General features: G+C 47.2%; 1 protein-coding gene across 1 annotated transcript; it reads left to right on the top strand.

The window, feature by feature from the left end:
• Positions 1-14,421: 14,421 nt before the first annotated feature.
• Nkx3-2 (NK3 homeobox 2) lies at positions 14,422-18,638 on the top strand. The gene is made up of 2 exons (XM_031339077.1): positions 14,422-15,621; positions 16,858-18,638. Exons 1-2 carry the CDS (start codon positions 15,153-15,155, stop codon positions 17,391-17,393), a joined length of 1,005 nt encoding a protein of 334 aa, XP_031194937.1. The 5' UTR covers positions 14,422-15,152; the 3' UTR covers positions 17,394-18,638.
• The last annotated feature ends 3,784 nt before the right edge of the window (positions 18,639-22,422 follow it).

Raw genomic sequence — 22,422 nt, 5'->3', positions numbered from 1 at the left:
GCCGAATCCCGTGCCCACCTGGCCAGAATCCCTTGTCCCGTGGAACAGGGACCCCGCGAGAAATCCCAAAGAACCGCGAGAAAATGGCAAAGAACAAAGAGCAAGAGAGGAGAGGAAGAGGGCGAGGAAACAAAGAACAAGAGAAAGGAGACGGGGTGAATCACCCCTTATGTGTGTGAGGTGTGGCTATCTGTGGGGCAAAGCATGCCTGGCTATGTTCAGATGACTGGGGGTAGGGTCCAGCTAGAATGGTGGGAGGTTTGGGCATTGTCTACCTGACAGAGCACACATCTCCTGTGGGACAAGCTATAAGAAGTTGGGACTGAAACAGGGGCCAAAGACTCAGGAGTTCTAGTCGAATACCTTCAGTCCCTTGCAGGCAAAGATATTGCCAACTGGGTCACCGGGGTTCAGACCTATTACTCGACTGAGCCTAGGTTGCCTGAACCACTGCCCTACAGAGTTATTTCCCCAGTTTCAGAATGCATAATTGAAACATACATATTTAGCAGGTGACAGAACCCAACACTGATTTCCTGACCCAGATAATTTACTTTTCTCATTGTTGCAACAGAATACCTGACAAAATCCAATTAAGAAGTGTTGATTCTGGTTTAGAGTTTGAGGATGCAGTCCATTATGGTGCATAAGGCATGCAAGCAGGCAGTGGAAGCTGCTGGGCATGTTGCATCATCCTTCAGCTCTCCTACTTGCCATGTGAAAAGACAGATGGGAACAGGAGAACAATGGGTTATTCTAAGTGTAATCAAGAGGTAATTTCAATGCAGGTGTGAAGTGGGTTTGGCCTAATGCTGCTTGTGTTATAATTTTAATTTTGGTCCCCCAAACTGCTTACACAAATGTCTGCATGTAAGACACAGAGGGACTCTGACCCAAGTTGGCTCCGAGAGAGGTAGGACTTTTAGGATTCCTGGGCTTGGGAGAGAGGATAGAAAATCAAGTCAACATGAGAAGGACATAGAATGGACCAGCATGTAAGAATTCCAGTAAGTGGCTCTAGTGGTCACCTCCCCCATTGGTTCTGGGGTAGCAGAGATGAAATATAGATTTTAAAGGATGCTAACTCCAGAATAGTGGAGGGGAATGTTTCTTAGTAGTGGTGAGGATTAGAAGTGCCCAGCCTTTGAGCTAGCCAAGGCATATCAAAGTTAACTGGAGTGTGTGTGTGTCTTTCATTCTTGAATCCAGTTAGCGCTTGGGTGGGTGCACATGTGTGACCTGTCAGGCTCGCCAACTGGTTAACAAACTTGCTAGAACACAGGTGCTATACTATTACAAGGTAAATTCACCAGAGAACACCCACAGACACTCTTAGAGTAGAATAAAGTCCATGTTGCTAGCCAGCGGCTGCAGAGGAGACATGCCCAAATTGTGCAGCCCCAAGCCTCACTATTCTTTGTCTTTTATGCACAAAACCCACATCCTGATTGATACACTTGAGTTAGCAAGAATACTTAGCAACAGAAGCCCAAAACAACAGAAGCCCAAAAGCGAGGTTAGTATATTTAAGGATTTTCCTGAATCTTAGAACTGTAGACTGCCTTTGATGGATTAGGTCTTTGTTCCAATTTTGGCAAGTGTTAGGGCCTATGTGTTGGTTACTTAGGTAGGTCAGAATAGTGTATCAAAATCATGGCATCTGGGGGACTACTAAGGTCTGGGGACTTGCTACATTGCCACATATACTTTCACTGCTTCCATACATCAACACATTTCCTGACAACTGTTATGCAGCCTTTGACCTGAACATAATCTTTTTGTCATCCCTATCCACAGGACCTACCCAAAGCAACTTATTTCCAACTGTTGGGGTCAGGAATACATGGTCATAATAATGCGCTAATATCCCATCCCTATGCACTATTTGGTTTGGTCAAATCTTGGTCACTTTTTCCTTCCACAAGCTAGTGTGCTGTTCTATTATATCAGTTATATATTATGGCACTGAGGCCTAGTGATGAGAAATGATGATTGTTCTGGATTTATTGGTAAGAGTTTGTTATGTCAGAAGCTAAGGAATAAGCAGGGTTTTCTCATTCAGTGAAATCCTGTGATGTAGATGTGTGGAGAAAATTCTTGTAAGGTAGAGGATAAACTGTTGCATCTGACAAGAAAACCAAGAAAGAGACACAATGCCTGGCAGGCCTGTTCAGATTTTGGAATGTAGTGACATTTTCATCTGCCCTACCCACAAGTGACCAAAGCTGCTGTCTCTGGGGTGCAGAAGGAAAGCTCCAAAACAGATCCCTGTGGCTCTGCAGGCTGCTCTGCACTTGAGCCATAAGATACAGTAGAGAAGCATCTTGGTGGCTAAGAATGCTACCTGGAGGCTTTGGCAGGCTCCCTTTACAGCACAGGTGCTTGGTATAATTTTAATCTTTTTAAAACCTATTTTATGATGGTTTCCATTCTAGTCCACCACCCACCAGAGGTAGTGGAAAAGAAAGGATACAGGGAAAATGGACCTGTTTAGAAATGGTTCTTTGGAGCAACTCTCATTTGTTTTGTCAGGAAATCACCAGTTCCCAGTCAGCTCGATCTCTCCTAAGCACTTTATGGATACACCAGCAGTCTAGTTCAATAGAGTCAGGAAAACAAACACAAATCAGCAGTTGTAGCACTACCTAGCAGAGACAGCCAGGCCTCAGCCTTGGCATGAGTCAGCAGGAGGACCAGGAAACAAGCCAGGGAAGTGAAGATCATCGAAGACGCAAGATCAACACTCATTGTACAGCTAGCTCTACCAGTAAGCCAGGCTTGGCTCCATCATTGTCGGTCAAGTCCGTTTTATTCTCCCTTCAAACATCATGTGTCCTCCATGGGTCTTGCCTCTCAACACGTGCCATGAGTCTGTCTCAGCTGACATCACTCTGCCAGTCAGCCTAAATCAGAAACTACAGACACCCTTAGAAGACTTTTGGTGTATCTCTCTCTATAGAGTCCTGACAAATGGAGCTCAACTATACAATGTAAGACAGACTTATTATATACATGTCATATCGAAGAATCCTTTATCACATGTCCTTTCACGTACTTGCTTTAATAAAACATCCTTTCATCCGTGTCTACTTCAGCAAAACGTTCCTTTATGAGTCTGTCTTAGTCTTTCATCTATGTCCATTTCAGCAAAATGTTCCTTCATGTGTTTGCCCCAACAAAACACCATCCAACACAACTGACTTGCCAAAGAGCCCTTAAATTTCAACTTTAGGTTGGGATTTTGGAAGCCCTGCCATCATTATCCACTGCTAACTGCTTTTCTTTTCTTTCTTTTTTTTTTTTTTTAATTACTTTTTGGTATTTCTCAATGAGGTATCACTGAGCCTTACCTCTAATGACCCATAAGTAGAAGCTTTGACTCCAGCTCCCATGGCTTTATGCTTTGATGGCCTATGTGTCCTAGCTCCAGAAGGAAGAATTCAGCCACTAAGAAAATGCACTGAACTTGCATTGAGCAGAAGTCAAAGCATCCTAGGCATCCTCATCCTTCCTAGCAAGAGCCTAAAGGAATAGCATGTTGTCTGGGGTGACTGCTGCAGAGTACTTAGAACTACTCTGCTGACACAGTGAAAATAAGAAAGAGTATGTCTAGAGTACAGAATACTCCCTAGGGTATCCTAGAATAACATCCCATGATTAAGTCCTGGGGGATCTATAACGACCCAATTCCTACAGAACTACTAAGGCTTAGAGATATCACTGGTCTTGGATCATATTTCAAGGTAAAGAACTATGCAGAGAATACAGAATGGGTAGAAAATGTACTTATGACCTATGAGCACATGACTGGTTACAGAAATGAACATCATCATAAATATTTCCTCCTATTTTGTTAAGAACACACAGAGACTGACACACATACATGCACATATGTACATACACAGACACAAACACATATACATACATATGCATACACAGAGACACACATACATGGATATATATATATACATATATATATATACACATATATTTAACTATGAAGTATCAAGGAAAAGTTAACATCACCCAAGACTCTGTCTCCTATTACTGGGGTGCAGGATTAGCTCACTTTGATGGGTGGAATAGTTGCATCATATTTGTATACTATCAATATTAAGGCATTATTAATTTCTATGATTAGCATTCATATACACTAAGTGTGGATTAAAGTGATGGGCACAACAGGAAAGTTGTGGTGTTAAGATATCATCCTCAGTGTCTGTAGAAATTCCTAGAAACTTGGTGAGGCGTTAGTTTTGCATGTGTCTGTGAAGAGGTTAGTGTGCCAGGTTGAGTGGAGGACACAGAGAACATCTGCCCTCCATGTGGCCAGATCACACCCGGTTAGCAGGATTTAGTGAGAGGAAGATGAAAAAGTAAACGTATGTGTTTCCATGAGCTGGGATATCCTCTTCCACTCCCACACTCAGCTCTCTGGCCTTTGGGCTCTAAGACTCAGTCATCCCCTCACACAATTCTCAGGCCTTCAGTGACAGCTACCTCATCAGCATCCTTGTGCCCTGAAGGCCTTTGGACTTGCACTGAGTCCGGCTACTGGCCATAGTAAGTTCTTCAGGCAACGTAGTTTGTTTAACACCAACCTCCGTAAGCATGAACTAAGTTCCCCCAGTAAATGCCAGTCAGCATTTGCCTCTTTAGATACCTGAAGCAATCCTCCCTAGACAGAGCTTACAGGAAGCCCATTGGCAAAAGGGAACGGTGGATTTTAAAGTTCCAGGCAAAACATAGAATGCAGAGAGACTGAAGAACGAGTTTCTGAGATGATGGTGTAAGGATTAGAACAAGCCACTTTCTGCTTCTCCATATAGCTCACCTTCCTCGTCATTCAAGCTTCAAGGCCATGGAGATGGTTCCATAGGTAAAAGCGCTCGCTGTGCAAGCCTGAGGACCTGAGTTCAGGTCTTAGAGTCCACAATGGAAGGAAAGAACCGCCTCCCAAAAGCTGCCCTCTGGCCCTTCAGAAACTTCTTTCCCTAGCATGCACTGTTGGAGTTTAAAAGGACATAGCTTAGGATTTCAGAGTGCTTTTTTGAAAAGCACCTCTATCCCTTCAGTGAAAGCCCCACCTAAGATTCGCCCACCCTCCATGCCTAGGCCCCTATCTTTTCTGACCTGGTGCAGACTTTTTCCAGAGACAGCTTGGAGAGTACGCCTAGGCTCGTCTTTCCCATACCTCACCAACAACCCATTTGGCATTCACAGGAAGTGTGTGTGACACTATCCGGGTTCACCTGCATGTCACAGAGATCCTTCCAAAGCCCCTTCCAACTGCTTCCTTTGACAGTTCCCAGGACAGCTCCATCCCATCTGTTCCTCTGACACTCCATTAAGCCTTGCTCTACCACAGGATCCTGTGTTCCCCTTCCTGTTTCTAGCCACACTTACTCAGACCAACTGACAGTGCTCGCTGTAATTCCTTGCCATAAATCTCTTGGATGAGCTTTCTCCCTATCTTAAGCCTCATTCTCTTAAGGCTCAGCCCTCTAGCATTTTCCCTTTCAGAACCTAGTCCAAAAGGTCCCATCATGGAAATAAACATCTGCAAGTTAGATCTCAGAAGATGATTTAACAACAACAAAAGAAACTGAAATATGTTATTTGTGCTAAAAGGGCTAAGGGAAGAATCGGTTGCCTTGGAGTGATGTTGAGTGAACACACATTTTACTAGACAGACTCTGTGACAGGCATCCTGATGAGGACCCATGTTCCAGGTGACCTGGAACAAATCATGTGGCTTCTCTATGTCTCAAGTTCTTCATCTGTAAAAAGAAACCTGATGCCTGCCTGGGTGACCTCAAAGGGCTCAGGGTAAAATGAGACCATTCATGCAATAAACATTTGCTAAGAGCCTACCATGTGCGGGGCCACTCAGCGCTAGGGATGTGGTAGTTACTCATATAAAGCATTAAGTGTACGAGATCTATCTGTATGTTTGCATGTGATTATAGATGGTTCATCTCATTTATGTAAAATATCTTAATCTGTGAGTGCATCACACATCACACTCAATTTATCCATTCCACTACTGAGCATTAGAGTAGTGTATTAGCTACAAAGTAACAGGGAGGAATGAAGGAAGGAAGGGAGGAAGGAAGGAAGGAAAGGAAGAAGGAAGGAAAGAAGGAAGAAGTGTGTGTGTGTGTGTGTGTGTGTGTGTGTGTGTGTGTGTGTGTCTCACAGTTCAAAGACATGGTCAATAGCCCAGGGTGAGGAGCTTGAGATATCACATTGTAACCAGGCTGAAGAGTGTGAGATATCACATTGTAACCATAGGTGGAAATAAGGAAAGATGCTTGCTTTAATGCATGTTCTTTCTCCTTTTCGGTCAGCCCAGGACCCTTGCTGGTGGGATGTTAACAGCCACATTTAGGGTGGGTGGTCCTTCCTCAATTAAACCTCTCTGGAGGTTTCTCACTATCTCCTATGTGATTTTGAATCCAGTCAAGTTGGCAATTAAGATTAACCATCACAGTTTCTAAGATTTTGACCATTACCAAACAAAGCCAAACAACAACAAAAACAAAACAAAAAAGGCTGCAAACATTCTGACATGTGTCTTGGTGGACTCAGGCATTTGTAGTCAGTCAATTCCCTTTTAGTATTTCCAACTATGCCAGAAACTCTTAGGTTGATTCTGGTAGGATATAGCAACTTTGTAGCCTTCTTAATGTGTACACAGAACAGAAGGTAGCCTCATTCCAGTGTGTTGTAAGCCAAAGATCATATTGGTTTATCTGCAGTGAGTGTGTATATGTGTGTGTGTGTGTGTGTGTGTGTGTGTGTGTGTAAAAGGGAGGGCTATTCATCGCAAAATAATGTTTGACTTACATATTTATAAATTTATTAATATTGCTTTTACATGACTTATACAAAGATTTGGAGGATAAACTTTTTGAGTTAAAGATAAGTCATTTAAATAAAGTTATTAGGGGCTGGTGAGATGGCTCAGTGGGCAGGAGCACTGACTGCTGTTCTGAAGGTCTTGAGTTCAAATCCCAGCAACCACATGGTGGCTTACAACCACCCGTAATGAAATCTGACGCCCTCTTCTGGTGCTCCAAAGACAGCTACAGTGTACTCATTTATAATAATAAAATAAATTTTTAAAAAATAATAAATAAATAAAGTTATTAAATCAATAATAGGATACACTCAATGGTAAAAGATGTGAAAAGGGATATATGAAGACTAAAATTAAGTGCACACCACTCTTTTAAAAACATCCTTTTTATGTAAGCATCTTGGTTTATTATCACGGAGGGAAAACTTTCCTGAATGAGTCAATTTAGTTGAAAATATAATGCTCAGGATGTGCAGAGGAGGAAACCACTCTGGAGCCATGGCTTTCCTAATTTCCAAGAGAAAAGGTTAAATATGAAGGGGGAATGGGAAAGCCCTACATATAGTCATTCAGACAACAAGAAAGACCAGAAAGAAAAGATTAGGGAAATACTGTACAGCTGTGCAACGTGGCGGGAGCATCTGCAATAGAAATGAAGAGCAGTGAGCACTCACCCGTGCTCCTGCCTAGTTACAATCCACCTGGGTAAGGCTGGTGGGGGAAACAGTTGGCCTCCCAAAGTTAGACCATTACAGAGAACAAAAACTCCCAGGGCTTTAAAGCCCCCTGAGAAGGATTTGTAACCACAGACCTGTGGAATACAAAATGAGCTTTTGTAAGACATGCCAGCCCAAGAAACAGGATCTATAGTAGCAGGTTGGTGGGTTAGGCTTTCTGGGAGAATCAAGGAGCATTGCTGGAGCATGAACACTGGGGAGGAGAGTATGAAGGAAGATGTCCAGAGAGATGGGAACTTAGTGGATGGTTGTGGAGTGTTCTTAAGCTGAAGGTGACACGGAAACCAAGGTCTATAGACGGACAGGCGCTGTCCTGTCGTCTGACAGTTTGTTACGCAGTAGTGATTCTCTGGTACTTCTGTGACTCCTCTCACAAGCTTCCTACGGTTTATTCCACCCACACGTCTGCTGCCTTCTTCCTCTTATGGGGAGGTTCCTTTACTTCTTCCAGTTATTTGTTCTTCCATCCCTTCTCTCCCTCCTTCCACCCCTGTCTTCTTTCTTACTCCATATTCTCCATCACATTCTCTACTTCCTATCTGTTTTAAGATCTCTGGATATCTTCTTGTTTTCTGACCTGCACACATACACAAATATAAAGAAGTGCACATATGAGTTCTGGGGGCTGTAGATCAGTGGTAGGGTGATTGATTGGCATCCATAGGGCCCAAAGTTCAATTCTCAGTACTGCCAGAAATATTAAAAAAAAAAAAAAAAAAAAGGAAACCATTGACCCATTGATTTGATGTTGTCTTGGCAATACTTTAAGGCTAGGACTGTAGCTCATTGGTTCCGCATTTGCATATATATCATATATATATATATATATATATATACATACATATATATATATATAATTTTAAGTCTAGATTCTTCGTATGGAAGAAAACTGTTTAATGAGATCATAATAGGCAGGCTGGCACCTATTGAGTATTTAAGTAGATGCTACTCAAGGTCCTTAGATGTATGAAATGCTCTTCATTGTCATTATTTCAACAAGTGTGAGGCCAGCTGGCATGAGGGATTACCCCTCCAACTGATGATCCCCCAAACACCGCTTCTAGCCTAATATCCTCTTGAAATGCTTTCTTCAATGCTTATTTCACACCCACCCCATTGTCATTACATGATTTACAAATATTATCACTGTGGTGGTTTGAGTAAGAATTCCCCCATGGATTCATGTACTTAAATGTAGAGGGAGTGGCACAATTTGAAATTATTAGGGGCTGTGGTCTTCTTGGAGAAAGTGTGTCACTGGCTTAGAGGTTTCACAACCCTACACCAGAACATGAAGAAAGTGGCTCTTTCTTCCTGTTGCCTGTGGATCCAGCTACTCTCAGCTACTACTCCAGCAGTGTCAGCCAGCATGGCACCAAGCTCCTCATCACAATAAAGATGGACTAAAACCCTGCCACTGTAAGAAAGCCCCCAGTTAAATGCTTTCTTTTATTATAAGATTTGCCCTGGCTATGGTGTCTCTTTGCAGCAATAGAACATTGACTATGGACAGTCACCCACTCTATGTGGTGTCAGTATTTGGGGTCTGAATCTCTAAACAGTAAGTAAGATGGAATCCATCTAAAACTGATGACTTTTACAACACAACTCCCCCAAGTCTGAGATGCTCTTGAAACCAGATCCAGAACACGCCTGGATTATGTCCTTTTTCTCACCTCCACCCAACCACTGAGTCCTTTGAGAATACTGACAGATGCGATGGGAGAACATATTTCCAAACCATCCTTTTTATAAGAAATCAATATCTATAAACTATAAAGAACTTCTCAAATTCAGCTACCAGATAACAGCCCAGTTCTAAAACAAGCAAACAACTCAGATAGACATTTCTCCTAGGAGATAGACACATGCCCAATAAGCCTATCATCTGTCCTTAAAGAAATGTGAAATAAGCAAACAGCATTGGGCCACTGCTTGCTCATTAGAATAGCTACTATCACAAAGACAGAAAACAAGAGAAGTTGGTAAGGAGATGAAAAATTAGAATACTTGAGCTCTGTAGGTAGAAATGTAAAATGGTGCAGCCATTATGACAAAAAGATATGAAGGTTTCTTAAAAAATTAAAATAAAATAATTACAGAACCCCCAAATTCTGATTCTATATTCTGAAGAACTGTAAGCAAGACCTGAAATAAATATCTACATGTGCGATTTTTTCTATGCACAAATAGGTCTTTCTGTTATGTGAATCATCAAATTATGCATTGATTTCATTACTCAGAATTACTGAGAGGTACAAACCACGCATATGTCCAAGGGAGCCAGGCGTGGTGCTGTACATCTTCAATACCAACTCTGGAGAGGCAGAGGCATTCTTGAGTGATTAGCCTGGTCCTCATTATCAAATTCGTGGAGATTATAGAAAGGTGTTTGGCAAGAGATGGGGAAGGGAGGAAGGGCATGTTAGTGTCTGATGGGGACAGAATTTCGATTTTTGGTAGATAGTAAAGTCATTAAAACTGGCGATGGTTATGAGTGACAGCCTGGGATGTATGAGACTGTCTCAGAAAGGGAGAGTGTGAGAGAGAGAGAGAGAGAGAGAGAGAGAGAGAGAGAGAGAGAGAGAACAAAACAATATTTTCAAAAGTATCCCTACTGTGTCAAATAAACTTTCAGGTTTATGTACCTTAATTATCGTGGGACGAGCCATACTGCACAATATGAAGAGCCTGCACGGGGAAATTACGGATGAACCAGGTCTAATTCTCTCTAGTGAAATGGCCTCCAGAACAATTAAGTCCAACACCTTCTCTAGCTCTTTCCCAATCCTTTCCTCAAGCCCACTACTGAACTGAACATTGATAGGGGGCAGGATGTTGACCAGTCCTGCATTAGTTTAAAATGGAAAGTCTCCACTACTAGACGACGGAGAAACTGAAGAAACGGGAACAAACCATTCCCCCGCCCCCCGCCCCCGTGGGATTCTCCCTTAAGTGAGTTATGTTGCACATCCAGGAAGAGGGCTCGCTAGGTGGCGCTCGTCCTCCACCGTGCGTGCTGCGGGAGGTTTGGTTTCTTTTTCACACGTGCGCGAAAGCTAAGTTCCAAGGGAAAGTGTTCTCCGTGGGATCATTTCTTTGCATCTCAGACTTAAGAACACATTATTTTTTCTCTGAACTCAATGGCTTCTAACATCTGGTTGTGCCTTTCTAGGTATAACTATAGTTCATTATTTACATATTAAGACACAAACAAATAAAAAAGCTTTTCTTTAGTAGGTTTGGTTTCAACTCACAGGCCTAAGTTCACTCGTGTGTTGTCTAATGTCTGGAACAGGAGACATTTTTTTTATTTCTTTCGTTTCTCCCACTTTAAGAGAAGCTAGAATGAATAAATAACAATAAATCTTTTAGAATGAATAATCAGAAAACTCTAAGGAAGCACTTATCGAGGAAAACCAAGAAGGTTGGCAAGAACAAGCTGGGGTGAGAAATTCGGTTGGGTGAGAAATTCGGTTTGGTTGGTTTCAGACAATTTTGAATCCTGCTTTAGCCACCCACTGACAGCGTTGAGTCCGGCTTGGTCAGTGTAAAGCAAGAATGTCGCAGCCCCGGGAGGTCTGCTCTTTGAGTAAAGCAGTAGCCTCGGGGTTTGGGTGTGTTAGCGGTACCTTGGCCTGCGTTGGCGAAGTGTCTATCTTCAGTCTGATAAACCGGAAAGCTGTGCGTGGAAACCCCTGCTAGGGACCGGTTGACTAGAGCCCTGGGGGAACTCGCGTCTGCTGGCTTGACCCTTGGTGTACTGTGACCGCTTGTAGAGCGCTCGGGGCGTCTGCGGATGAGGACGGACCATCCCCTGAGCGACTGTTCCGCTCCATTGAGCCAGCCAACACATCTCCTTTGCTCCCTCAGCTTTATAGCCAGCAGAGAGGGCCACTGTACGCCTGGTTTTAAAGAAACAGAGAGCAAGTGACTTCACTCAGTCCAGGTCACAGTGCCTTCAGTATGTGGCCTGAGGGGTAGAACTGAGCTCCGCATGTGCCCAACACCCTAGACTTGGGATGGGGGTTGCCGGGGAAGAAGGCAACCTCTGCTCTCCAGATCAAGAGAGGTTGCAGGTGAGATCCAAGCGTCGCAGCTTGACCTCTGGGGAAAATTTCCTTACCGACTTGAGAGCCCCAGAAATGCCTGCATGTGCGCAGAAGCTTGCCACGAAAGACTGAAGCTGTGGGTTCTCTCATCCCAAAGCATCTTTCATGGTTTTCCCATTCCCAAAGCATCGCCTCTGCGACAGGTAGAAGCGTCGCCGCCCAGCAGCACACTAGGCCCAGGCTGCCTAGGGGACCGAGGTCGCCGCTCGTAGGGTGCGCACGAGAACCAGACTGCAGAAGAGGTGCTGGACCCACGCGAAGATCCTGGAGAGGAGGCAGCTGGAGAAGAAACAGATTGGAGGGAGAAGAGAAGAGGGATGCGTCTATGAATGTGTGGAACCTGGGGGCGAGGAGGGGGGAACGGCCACGAAGACAGGCGCAGAGTGATGACAGGTCTTGTCGCAAAACGGGACCCCTAACTCGTTCGACTCCTGGTCAGTCCAGGCCAGAGAGCAGAACCAGCGCCAGGCCAAGAGCCACAGCGGTCAGCAATCACGGGTTTTCCGAATCTAGCTGCTTGGCCAGGAGGCTATCACCCACGTCGTCCTCGAAGGGGGTTGTGGGGCGGATATGCCTGCGCTAGCGGAGCAGTTCCAGACCTCCTCTGACCTCTCAAGTCAAGCTGGCCTTGACTCAGGATGTACTCGAGGTACTTCAGAGCATCCGGCCATAGCCCCCAACGCCTTTTCATCTCTTCCCAATTCTTACTCTTGCAGGGGCTTCCTCTCTTTGTAGCTCAGAATCCGAGTGTTTATCTTCTTGCAAACACAGTCCCCCTGGCCCTGCCGTCAGTGGTCACTCACTAGACCTAAGGATCTGCTAACCTCTGGCAAACTCCATCGCCCTGCGCCTCCTGGAGAGGTGGAGTGAAACCACTTCGCTATTCTCATGCAAAAAACAGCAAAGCTGACAACTTCTAAAATTACCAAACCGTGGCTTTCCCTGCTTCGAAAATGTCTGCCACCTATCTCTGTGTCAACTTGTGGTTTGAGATTAAAAAAACAAAACAAAACAAAAAAACAAACAAAAAACAAAACAAAGCAAAAAAAAAAAACCCAAATCGGTTATTTCTGCCAAATAAATAGTGACCATCACTTCAAATAAGTATATGGATCCCCAAATCTAACACTAGCGCTCAGATATTACACCCTCGGATATTCTTGTTCATCAGCACGTCCAGAACTCACTGGGTCTTGTCTCCACCGAGCCCAGTGTCCTCAGGCCAGCGCACACATGCTCTACACCTGAGTAACCTCATTTTTCTGTCAAGCTATGTCCCTCGTCCTCCACTGGTCCCTAAAGAAAAATAGCTATACACCTTCTCAACACCCAGCATGGGGTTCAGAGAAGAGGAAATCGATTTTAATAAAACGTGAAAACGTTGGAGGAGAGGGAGCCTCAATTTGAAACTTCTTAAGCATTTCATTGGGTCCCTGTCCTAGCCAGAAGATCGTGCCTTGGCCAGCTACTAAGAACGAATTTAAATCTTTCCTTCAAAACTTACACTACTGTGAAGAACTATGAAGAGTTGTAGCCCCTTCAATAGAGGCCCATCCCTTACCCCCAAGGTACCCTGCGGCATCTTCATAGGGCAGGAAAACAGTCAACTGCATCCATGAAGTCTACAAGAAAATCGTCCTCCCGAGGCGGACAACCTTGACTAGGTAACGATTTCTCCACCGCAATGCGGATCCAGCTCCGGGAAGAAGCTCCTTGAGGCCTTCCCTATGTTAATGACACCAATGAAGTAGCCTCCTCCGCTTCTGAAATTAAAATCACAACCATTTAAATGCGTTCAGAGGTTCAAACTTGTGTATTGGATCAAGCCTGTGGTCAAGTTTGTGGAGAAGTGAGATATGACACTTCAACAAAGTTTTCATTAAAAAAAGATGTTTCGTAAATAGGCAACATATGTCTTGACATAACCACAATGTTTGTATTTTGTATTTACTTCCTTCTAGTGAGTAAAACAACTTCGTTCTTATTTTTAAGGGCATTAACTATCAGTTCTGGATCTCACTACTGTGTAGCTCCCAGCTAGTCTCTTTAAAACCTGTCTATTTCTTCTCAACTCACAAGAAACAGAATATTTAAAGAACAAATTAAAAACATTTTTCCTGATGTAAAACAAATTGAACAAATCCAATTAAATTCAGAGTTGATTGCCCAACGAGACGAACACCCAGCTCCAAAAACTCTCAAGTGCATTCCAATTCCTCTCCTCACTTGGGGCTTAACTAATATTTTTCAACCTAGCTTTTAAGTCGTCTACAGAAATCTAATCCAATCAAACGTATGGAGAGAAGAATATTTGTTAGAGTGATTTTAATTATCAGATTACTTCAGTAAAGAGCATTAGCAGAGAAACAGCTGAGAAACTTTAAGAGTGAAAAAAAAAAAGATGAATTTTGTTCTTCGACTCTGGGCTCCTTCCTAGAGAACAGAAACTACACGTCACATCTGGAGACGCTTTCCGTTGAGTTTTCGCCGAAAAATTGGGCTGGGGTTCATAACTGGTGTTCCAGAAAGGCGCTGGAGTAGATGGCTATAGGAGCTGAAATCAGAAACGAGGTTTTCGGGATATCTGATGAGGTTCCGGATGGTGTCTCCTCGTTGCTGAAGGATGCAGGCTTAGGAGGGAAGGGGTTAATTCAGACCCTGTCTTTCGCTACTCAACTTGCGGACTTGAGTCTCTTAAAGTCAACGGCCCCCATTTGGAACCAGCCAATCCACTGCCAGGAGAGCCCAGGACAGCCAGTGAAGGGGCGTGGCCCGATGCTGTCACTCAGCGGTGAGGAATGACACTCTGATGGGAGGGGGGGGTACAGTGGAGCGCAGAAGCAAAGAGAAGAAACAGATAAAACCCGGGCAGAGGGTAAAAAGGTGTCCCCGCTCTTCTCCGATTTTAAGGGCCTCAGCTGTCACTGAGGGCGCCAGAGGAGTAGGCTCCGGAAGAGCCAGCCCAGAGGGGAAGAGGGAGGACCCGCCAGGAGCGAAGCCCTACAGGCCGGGAAGACAGAGGCGCACAGAGAAAGTGACTTGGGCGGTGCGCCCCGGCGGCGCTCCGGGGGCGACCGCAGTCGCGGAGAGAGGACCCTTGACAATTCTCGCCGGCTTCTCCCCCGGGGGGCAGACCCCGGCCGGCCCCCAGAGGGCCACAGGCGAAGAGATAATCGGCCGGGCTGTAGGAGAAGAGCATCTGGCGCTAGATTCCGGGGGAGGGGGTCCTGGCGAAGTGGGCCTGTGAGGTGGGGTGAGGGTCGGCGCGGATCCTGGAACTGAGGGGGGCGGGGGCTGCTGTGCTGCGCAGGAGTGGGCTGCGGGGGCCTGGCGCGCGCCCCTCTCACTCGCGCTGCGGTCGCCCAGCGCTCCGTGTCAGGCTCGAAGCCGTCCCCGCGCCCCAGCTGCCCGCCCAGCTGCCGGCTCCGGTCCACGGCGCAGATGGCTGTGCGCAGCAGCAGCAGCACCTTGACGCCCTTCTCCATCCAGGCGATCCTCAACAAGAAAGAGGAGCGCGGCGGGCTGGCTGCGCCCGAGGGGCGCCGGGCACCAGGGGGCACAGAGGTGGCAGTGGCCGCGGGGCCCGCCGTCTGCTGCTGGCGGATCTTCGGGGAGACCGAGGCCGGTGCGCTGGGGGGCGCCGAGGACTCTCTGCTGGCGTCTCCGGCCCGAGTCAGAACAACTGTGGGGCAGAGTGCGGAGAGCCCCGGAGGTTGGGACTCGGACTCAGCCCTGAGCGAAGAGAACGAGGGCAGGAGGCGCTGCGCTGATGTCCCGGGAGCCAGTGGAGCTGGCCGCGCCAGGGTGACTCTGGGCCTGGACCAGCCGGGCTGCGAGCTGCACGCAGCCAAGGACCAGGAGGAGGACGTCCCGGTCCGCAGCGACAGCGAGATGTCAGCCAGCGTTTCAGGTCTGCTGCTGCGGGGGGGTTCTCCAGGAAGGGGGCTGGGCTGAAGGGGGTGGGTTAAGAGGTCAAGCACTCTGAGGCGGGGTGGGCCTACTGGGGGAACATGATGCCCTGCCGAGCTTAGTTCTAGCTAAGTCTCCAAGTTCTGCACTTTGGCGCGCGCTGCCCCAAGTCTGAAGCCAGGGAGCTTCCTGGTGCGCTGCGCAGGGCGTCAAGAATTTGGAGTCCATCTGCGGTGCCTCGGCTGTCTCCATTTAAAAATCTCTAAACTTAGGAAAAGGGGGACCGGAAACCTATGAGATAGATCGTAGAGCTTTTCCCTGTCACAGCCATGCTAACGACTGCAGGTCCTGTCACAGCTTAGGAGCGGGGGAGCCTTGGGAAAGGGCGCGTTTTTAACTTCCCTTGCCCCAGGACTGGCAAAACAGCCTTTGGCTGAGTAGTTAAGAGCTAGAAACAAAAGTAGCGGTTACCTGGAGGCGGAAGATGGTGGGGAAGTGTGATCCAGGTCGTCTGGGAGGCACGGAATCGGTCAAGACACTGTATGGACTTACGGGTGTATTTCTGCCGGGTCTGAAAGGCCGGCAGCTGGCTTCTATTGGGAACAATCTGCTGTAGGCCTCACACAGGCTTCAAGCGGGCCAGAGCGCTGACCTCTTTCGCAGACGCTCTGCAGGGAGCACAGAAAAGGCTGGGGAATGGGGTTCAGATCAGGGTCTTCACTACCTACACGGGCCTCCCTTTATTTTCATGCAAAGAACAGGGAGGCAAGTGTCCTTTGGACCTTCCGTTGGACCCTGTTACCCTACCCCTGACAGCAGTTCTGGGCTCTTACCCTCTGACCTCAACATCTGCGCCCTCCCCCATCTTCCTCTTTCGTGTAGCCAACGGATGTGTATGTGTAGGTGTGCAGGGGTGTACGGCTCGAAACAGAAATTCAGTGTAGAAAGCCACGATTCAGGGCTAAGTACAGAACAAAACTTGTGGATAAGCTCCTGCAGGAAATCTGGGGCCCGGAAAACTCGGGGAGAGCTGTTCCCCAACTGCTCTGGCAAGCAGCAGAAAAGACACAGATTTGAGAAGCGTGGGGGACAGAGTTCTGAAACAGAACCCTCTGGAACCTCTCCTCCTCTTTCCGTGGGCTCAAAGCGGGTTCCCCTGCCCGGTCTTCCTCGAGACCCATCTTCCCCTCTGCGAGTCTGACAGGTTCTTGCTTTTTGTTCCTACCGGAATCCGCAGGCGACCACAGCCCGAGAGGCGAGGACGACAGCGTTAGCCCTGGAGGTGCACGAGTACCCGGGTTGTGCGGCGCCGCGGGCAGCGGGGCTAGCAGCGGGCAGGCGGCCGGCGTGGAGGAGGAGGAAGAGCCCGCAGCCCCTAAGCCCCGAAAGAAGCGCTCCCGGGCCGCCTTCTCTCACGCCCAGGTCTTCGAGCTGGAGCGCCGTTTTAACCATCAGCGTTACCTGTCCGGGCCGGAGCGCGCAGACCTGGCAGCTTCGCTGAAGCTCACAGAGACGCAAGTGAAGATCTGGTTTCAGAACCGTCGCTACAAGACCAAACGCCGGCAGATGGCCGCCGACCTGCTCGCCTCGGCACCCGCCGCCAAGAAAGTGGCCGTAAAGGTGCTGGTGCGTGACGACCAAAGACAGTATTTGCCCGGAGAGGTGTTGAGGCCACCTTCCCTTCTGCCATTGCAGCCCTCCTACTACTACCCCTACTACTGCCTCCCGGGCTGGGCGCTGTCCACTTGCGCGGCCGCTGCTGGTACCCAGTGAAGCGCTTGGGGTGAGGCAGAGAAGGATTCCTGAACCCCCAATTTGCACCGCCCAGGACAGGTGTAGAGATTGTACTCTGCGTAGGAGAGCTCTGCCCAACTGGGGATGGGGCAGGTGGAGAATGAAATCCTGTTGGGACTCTCCTACCCGGGGTGACAGGGCCGTGGAACTGAGTCTGCCCAGAGAGGTCGCCTTATTGCCCTTTGAACAGCTGCGCCCTATGACCCCAGGCGCTCTACACTGGGGCCATCGATCCGCAAGCCTCGGGACGCTATTTATTATCACAACAACGTTGGATTTGGATTCTGTCTGTCTGGGGATGGTGTTTGCCCAGAGTAGAGAGGACTCCTGGAGACCCCCCCGGTAGCCTGAATCCTCAGAATCTCGGGTCGGCCAGGCGTTTCTGGCGCTAGGCCACACTAGTTCATGGTATCCATGCTACCGATCTGTATCTACGTATCTTTAATGTTTGGAAATTACATTTGTGACAAAGGAGTGCAGAATCCTTTCAGCTCCAGGCCAGGAGTTGAATGAACCTCGAAGGGTTTGATTTGGGGGAACCTCCACTCCACCCCACGCGGGGCGCCCTCCTGGATGCTGAATGTAAGAGTGGGAGCCTTTCAGCGCGGGGGAGGCAGGTCAGGGATTCCCTACACTTTCTCTTTCTGTAAATTCAGGGCCACACCCAAAGGGAAAGTGCCTGGGAGACCCACAAAGAGGGCCCACCGCCAACGTAAAAGCCCCTTTCGGAAACCCGCCTTTCTTTCTTTCTTTCTTTCTTTCTTTCTTTCTTTCTTTCTTTCTTTCTTTCTTTCTTTCTCTCTCTCTCTCTTTCCTTCCTTCCTTCCTTCCTTCCTTCTTCCTTCCTTCCTTCTTCCTTCCTTCCTTCCTCCCTTCCTTTCTTCCTTCCTTCTTTCCTTCCTTTCTATTTTCAAAGACGGTTGAGACTTGTAGCACTTTTCGGTTGTTTGTATTCAAATAACGATTATTTTTGTATTCAATGTGAATATCCCTGGCCTGCGTTTCTGCGTATTCCTTCACCTTCCCTGCCTCTCTCTTTCAGCCCCTACACCTTCTGTGCCTTGCTTGTTACTGAGACTGCGTGTCTCAGTCAGCCTCGCAGCTTTTCGCCTCTTTAAGGGCACTGTGCACTCAACTAGAGTTATCTTTAAAAGATTTGTGAATTTTGGAAACTCTATTCGCTGTATTTTTTCTCTTTAATTTATAAAGTTTAGTTGAACATGCCCTTCCGGGGCTTTGTTTTCTCTGAAATTTTCTTGGTGCGGCTCTGGGACGAGGAGTTGGAGGTGGGTTGCAGGCAAGGGTGGATAATTCTCCATAGTATTTCTGTCTAGGAGAGAATGCTCGCTCTGCTACCATCCTCAACCCGACAGCAGCCTTGCTGGCCACCCCCTGTGAAGGCTTTAACTCCCCCCACCCACCCACACACACACCAGGAACACAGATTCAGGGTCAATGAAGAATCTCACCGGATCTCAAAGCAAATGTCTAAGATTCCTTAGTTTCTTCAGTCCTAGGGCCTCAAATCATGGAAGCATTGGGTTGATTGAACCCACAGGCAGGTTCCACCTAACACCCAAACCTGCAGATTCTTCTTCTCCTTCCAGTCTCCTCTCTGCTTTCGATTATTTATTTCTGTAGTTAGTTAGTTTATTTTTTGTCAGTGTTTTTCCAAAGTGACCCGGTCTTTTCAGAACGGGCTGTAAAACCAAAAACTCTCCCTGAAATTCTAATTGTGTTTGAGGAGAGTCAAGTGCCAGTAATGTTCCTCCAGGAGAGGGTCTCCTGCTCATTTTGTTCCTACAGGTGTGAATCTTATTCTCTCCAAAATGTTTTCAAGTCCTTCTGCTCCTTGGTGACCTGGTGTCACTTGATCTGCACAGAAGCCCAGGGCCAGTGGAGGGTGAGATAGACCCGGTGGTATAGGAAGGAGTACCGATGAACATGCCCCAGGGATATATACAAGACTTCTCAGAATATCGCTTAAACGCTTGTCCTCGAGGTCGCTTTCGATGGATCCCTGGCAATCGAGGAAGAGTTAATGCCACAGTGCCACATTCCCAACTCCTGCCTGGGAACAGCCAGGAAGCTTGGTTTGCCCTACTCCCATTCTGGTAACCTTTCTCAGTCTTCTGGCCTCCAGGCCTGGGGGTTCTAAAGGCCGGGACATGGAAAGCTCGCAATCTCCTCGGTAGGCTTAGGCCTAGGCTTATGGAGGTGACCAGGGTATAGTAGTCTAAGTGCAAGTCTGCTCTCACAAACAGCGAAAGTTAGGACAAAGCCCCTAGGCCGCTCTCATCTTATTGCTCCCCCTACCCCACTTACCAGGCATTTGGTCCCTGAGATCATTTTATTTTTAATTTTTTAAAGTTTGTTTTATGATTAACCGTGGTGATGAATTCTCCTTGAACTTTAGAATGTCTCCCTTGTTGCTGGCATCTCCCCACTTCATTCGCCTTAGGACTGCTACAATTCAGAATGTTCTTGAAGGTGAGGTAGATGTCTGCCCCACTGGGAATGGCTGTTGTTAGCCCTGCTTGCTAAGGATGCAGGTTGTGTTTAATCCTTGCAGATTCAGGGAGAGAGCTAGAGATTCTTTAGAGAAACAAAAGGAATAGATGTCCAAGGTCTCACCCTTGCAGCTCCCTCTTCCCTCGTAGACCTCATTTTCAGCTGGAAGAGAGGGTTCTCTCTGCCTCTTCCATTGCTGGGAACATTGCTCTTAGCTAGCTGAAGCTGTCCCGGGAAAATCCACCCACGTAAGTTCCATTTGATCAGGACAGTGGCAGCTGTCATTTTGTGTGGTAAGAATACTGAGGCTGTAGCCCAGCCTTCGGATCTAGCTCAGCTTACCAGGATTCCACACTGAAAAATACGATCGTGGACTTATACCCCATTAGAAATACAGCATATTACTATAGTCAGTCATCTGCTCTTTTCTGTATAGTCTACTCTTTCCTTCTTTCCTCTTTTTGTTTTTCCTCCCTTTTTAAAAAATAAAACTAAAAACCTGCTACACAGACACACACACACACACACACACACACACACACACACACACTCCTTGATCCCTGATCAAAGGAGTCTTGATGTGATCCTTCCCATTGTCTTTGCTGCCTGGGTCCCCTCTCCCAGAGCAGTCACTAATGGAGCCTGAGTCCAGGGTCCTTTCTCACTTTGTCCTATAGTACATTTGGCCCTTAGTTAACATAAAGGTGAGCTAGGAGTCCTAGGTTCTGACTCACTCTTACAGATGATTAAACCTTAGAGAGGGAAATTAGGTTAGGAACCAGCTTCAAATGTACTTTGAGCTTCCCTGAAATCAGTATGGCCAGCAAATAAAAATTTTGTGCTCTCTCTCTCTCTCTCTCTCTCTCTCTCTCTCTCTCTCTCTCTCTGTGTGTGTGTGTGTGTGTGTGTGTGTGTGTTGAGATAAGCTTTACTTATCTCGGGTGAAGGCCTGTGTGTTTCATTCTATAAGCTTAGGTTTATGGGCCTCTCAAGTTTCTGGGGAGTATCTTGGCCGAGTATTGATAAAGCTGGGAAAGGGAAAGTTGAAGTTTGGTTGCATTTTCAAAAGATGGGTGGATGTCTTTCTACAGTGGGCACTCCTCCATACACAGCCCCCAAGGCTGAGAAAGTAAGCAGATGATGGCAAATATGACTTCCCGGGAGACAATTCAAAATGATCTCAGACACAATGCTGAATGCCTCTGCACAGCAGCCAGCAATGCCAGCATCCAGAGCCAGAGAGAGAAGTGTGAGGCTTCTGAGGAGTGAGTGGGGCATGGCTGTAGTCTTGCTTACAGGAATTGCCCTGACTCATTCTCTTAGAGTAAGGGGAGGGGGGTCCTATGTCTACTTACCCTAAGCTGTGAATAGTGCCTGGTAGGAAAGGTCCAGGAACCTCAGCCCTGGACTGCCTACAGCCCACCGGGACAAATCTCAGCCCAGGCCTGCCCACAGCCCACCGGGCCATGACACAGTTTCTAACATTCTAACCAGCCATTGTTAGAGCTCTGGCAGTGTGCTGTCCTCAGCCCAAGTTTCTGTACGTGTCCCAGAATCTGGCAACTACCTGCACGGTCTGCAGACTTCAGTTTGTTTGCACAAAGGCTCCTGCCTTGTCTCCTGAGAACAACTGAATGGTCTAATATGCGAGGAGAGTCAGAGGGCATGTCCCTCAACCTCAAAACTGGCTGAGGAACTCGTGAGCCCCAAAGGCAGACTAGAGATATTTCTACCAGCAGGAACTTTAAGTAGTGTAGAGCTATTTGGGAGCCCAGCTACTACCAGGAGGTCTGGGGTTTTATCCTAGGCAACCACTCACCTAGGTAGCTCTCCTAACGGGAGTGGGCGGAGCTGCATGGGAGTGGGAGGAATCAGCAAACCTCTGCTTCCCAGGGAAGCCACAGCAGGGGCTCCTAATCCGAGACCCACCAAGATAACAGCTGAAACAATAGTCAACAGTAATAGCGCTGATAGTTACTACAACAGCAATTACAAAAGATTCTTTACCACAGGAAGAAGCACTCCGACCCCTTCGTGCTGGGGTTACCAGCACTGTCTGTGGTCTAGTGGGTAGGTTCTGTCTGATGAGTTGGAGGCTCTAGGGGGAAAGGTGGCTGTCCCACCATCACACAAGTGGACTGCTAGGCTTTCAAAATCCAGAGCTTGCAGAGAGGGTTATCTTGGAGAGCTGCGCTCTCCAGGTTGGACTCCAGGGGTTGGAAGAGAATCACAAAAGTGTAGATGGACTTGGAAAACTATTAAGGGGTGAACAATTAACAGGGTATGGTTACTTAGGTATTGTTAGGTGTTGTTGACAACACTATTGACTCCAGATAATCCGACTTGATTGCCTGCACCCTTAGGGGAGCCCAAGCATCCTGGGGCCTATCGAGAGTTTACTGGTCGACTTACTTGAAATTTTAAAGCCCCGACCAGTAAAAAGGGTGTGGGCGAGGCCAAAGCAGGGAAGAAAAAAAAATCGTTTTATTACACACAG

This window comes from Mastomys coucha, unplaced genomic scaffold, assembly GCF_008632895.1.
Source record: "Mastomys coucha isolate ucsf_1 unplaced genomic scaffold, UCSF_Mcou_1 pScaffold22, whole genome shotgun sequence".
Classification (NCBI taxonomy): domain Eukaryota; kingdom Metazoa; phylum Chordata; class Mammalia; order Rodentia; family Muridae; genus Mastomys; species Mastomys coucha.
The sequence above is the reverse complement of the archived record's forward strand: the minus strand, read 5'-3'. Positions and strand labels throughout refer to the sequence as shown.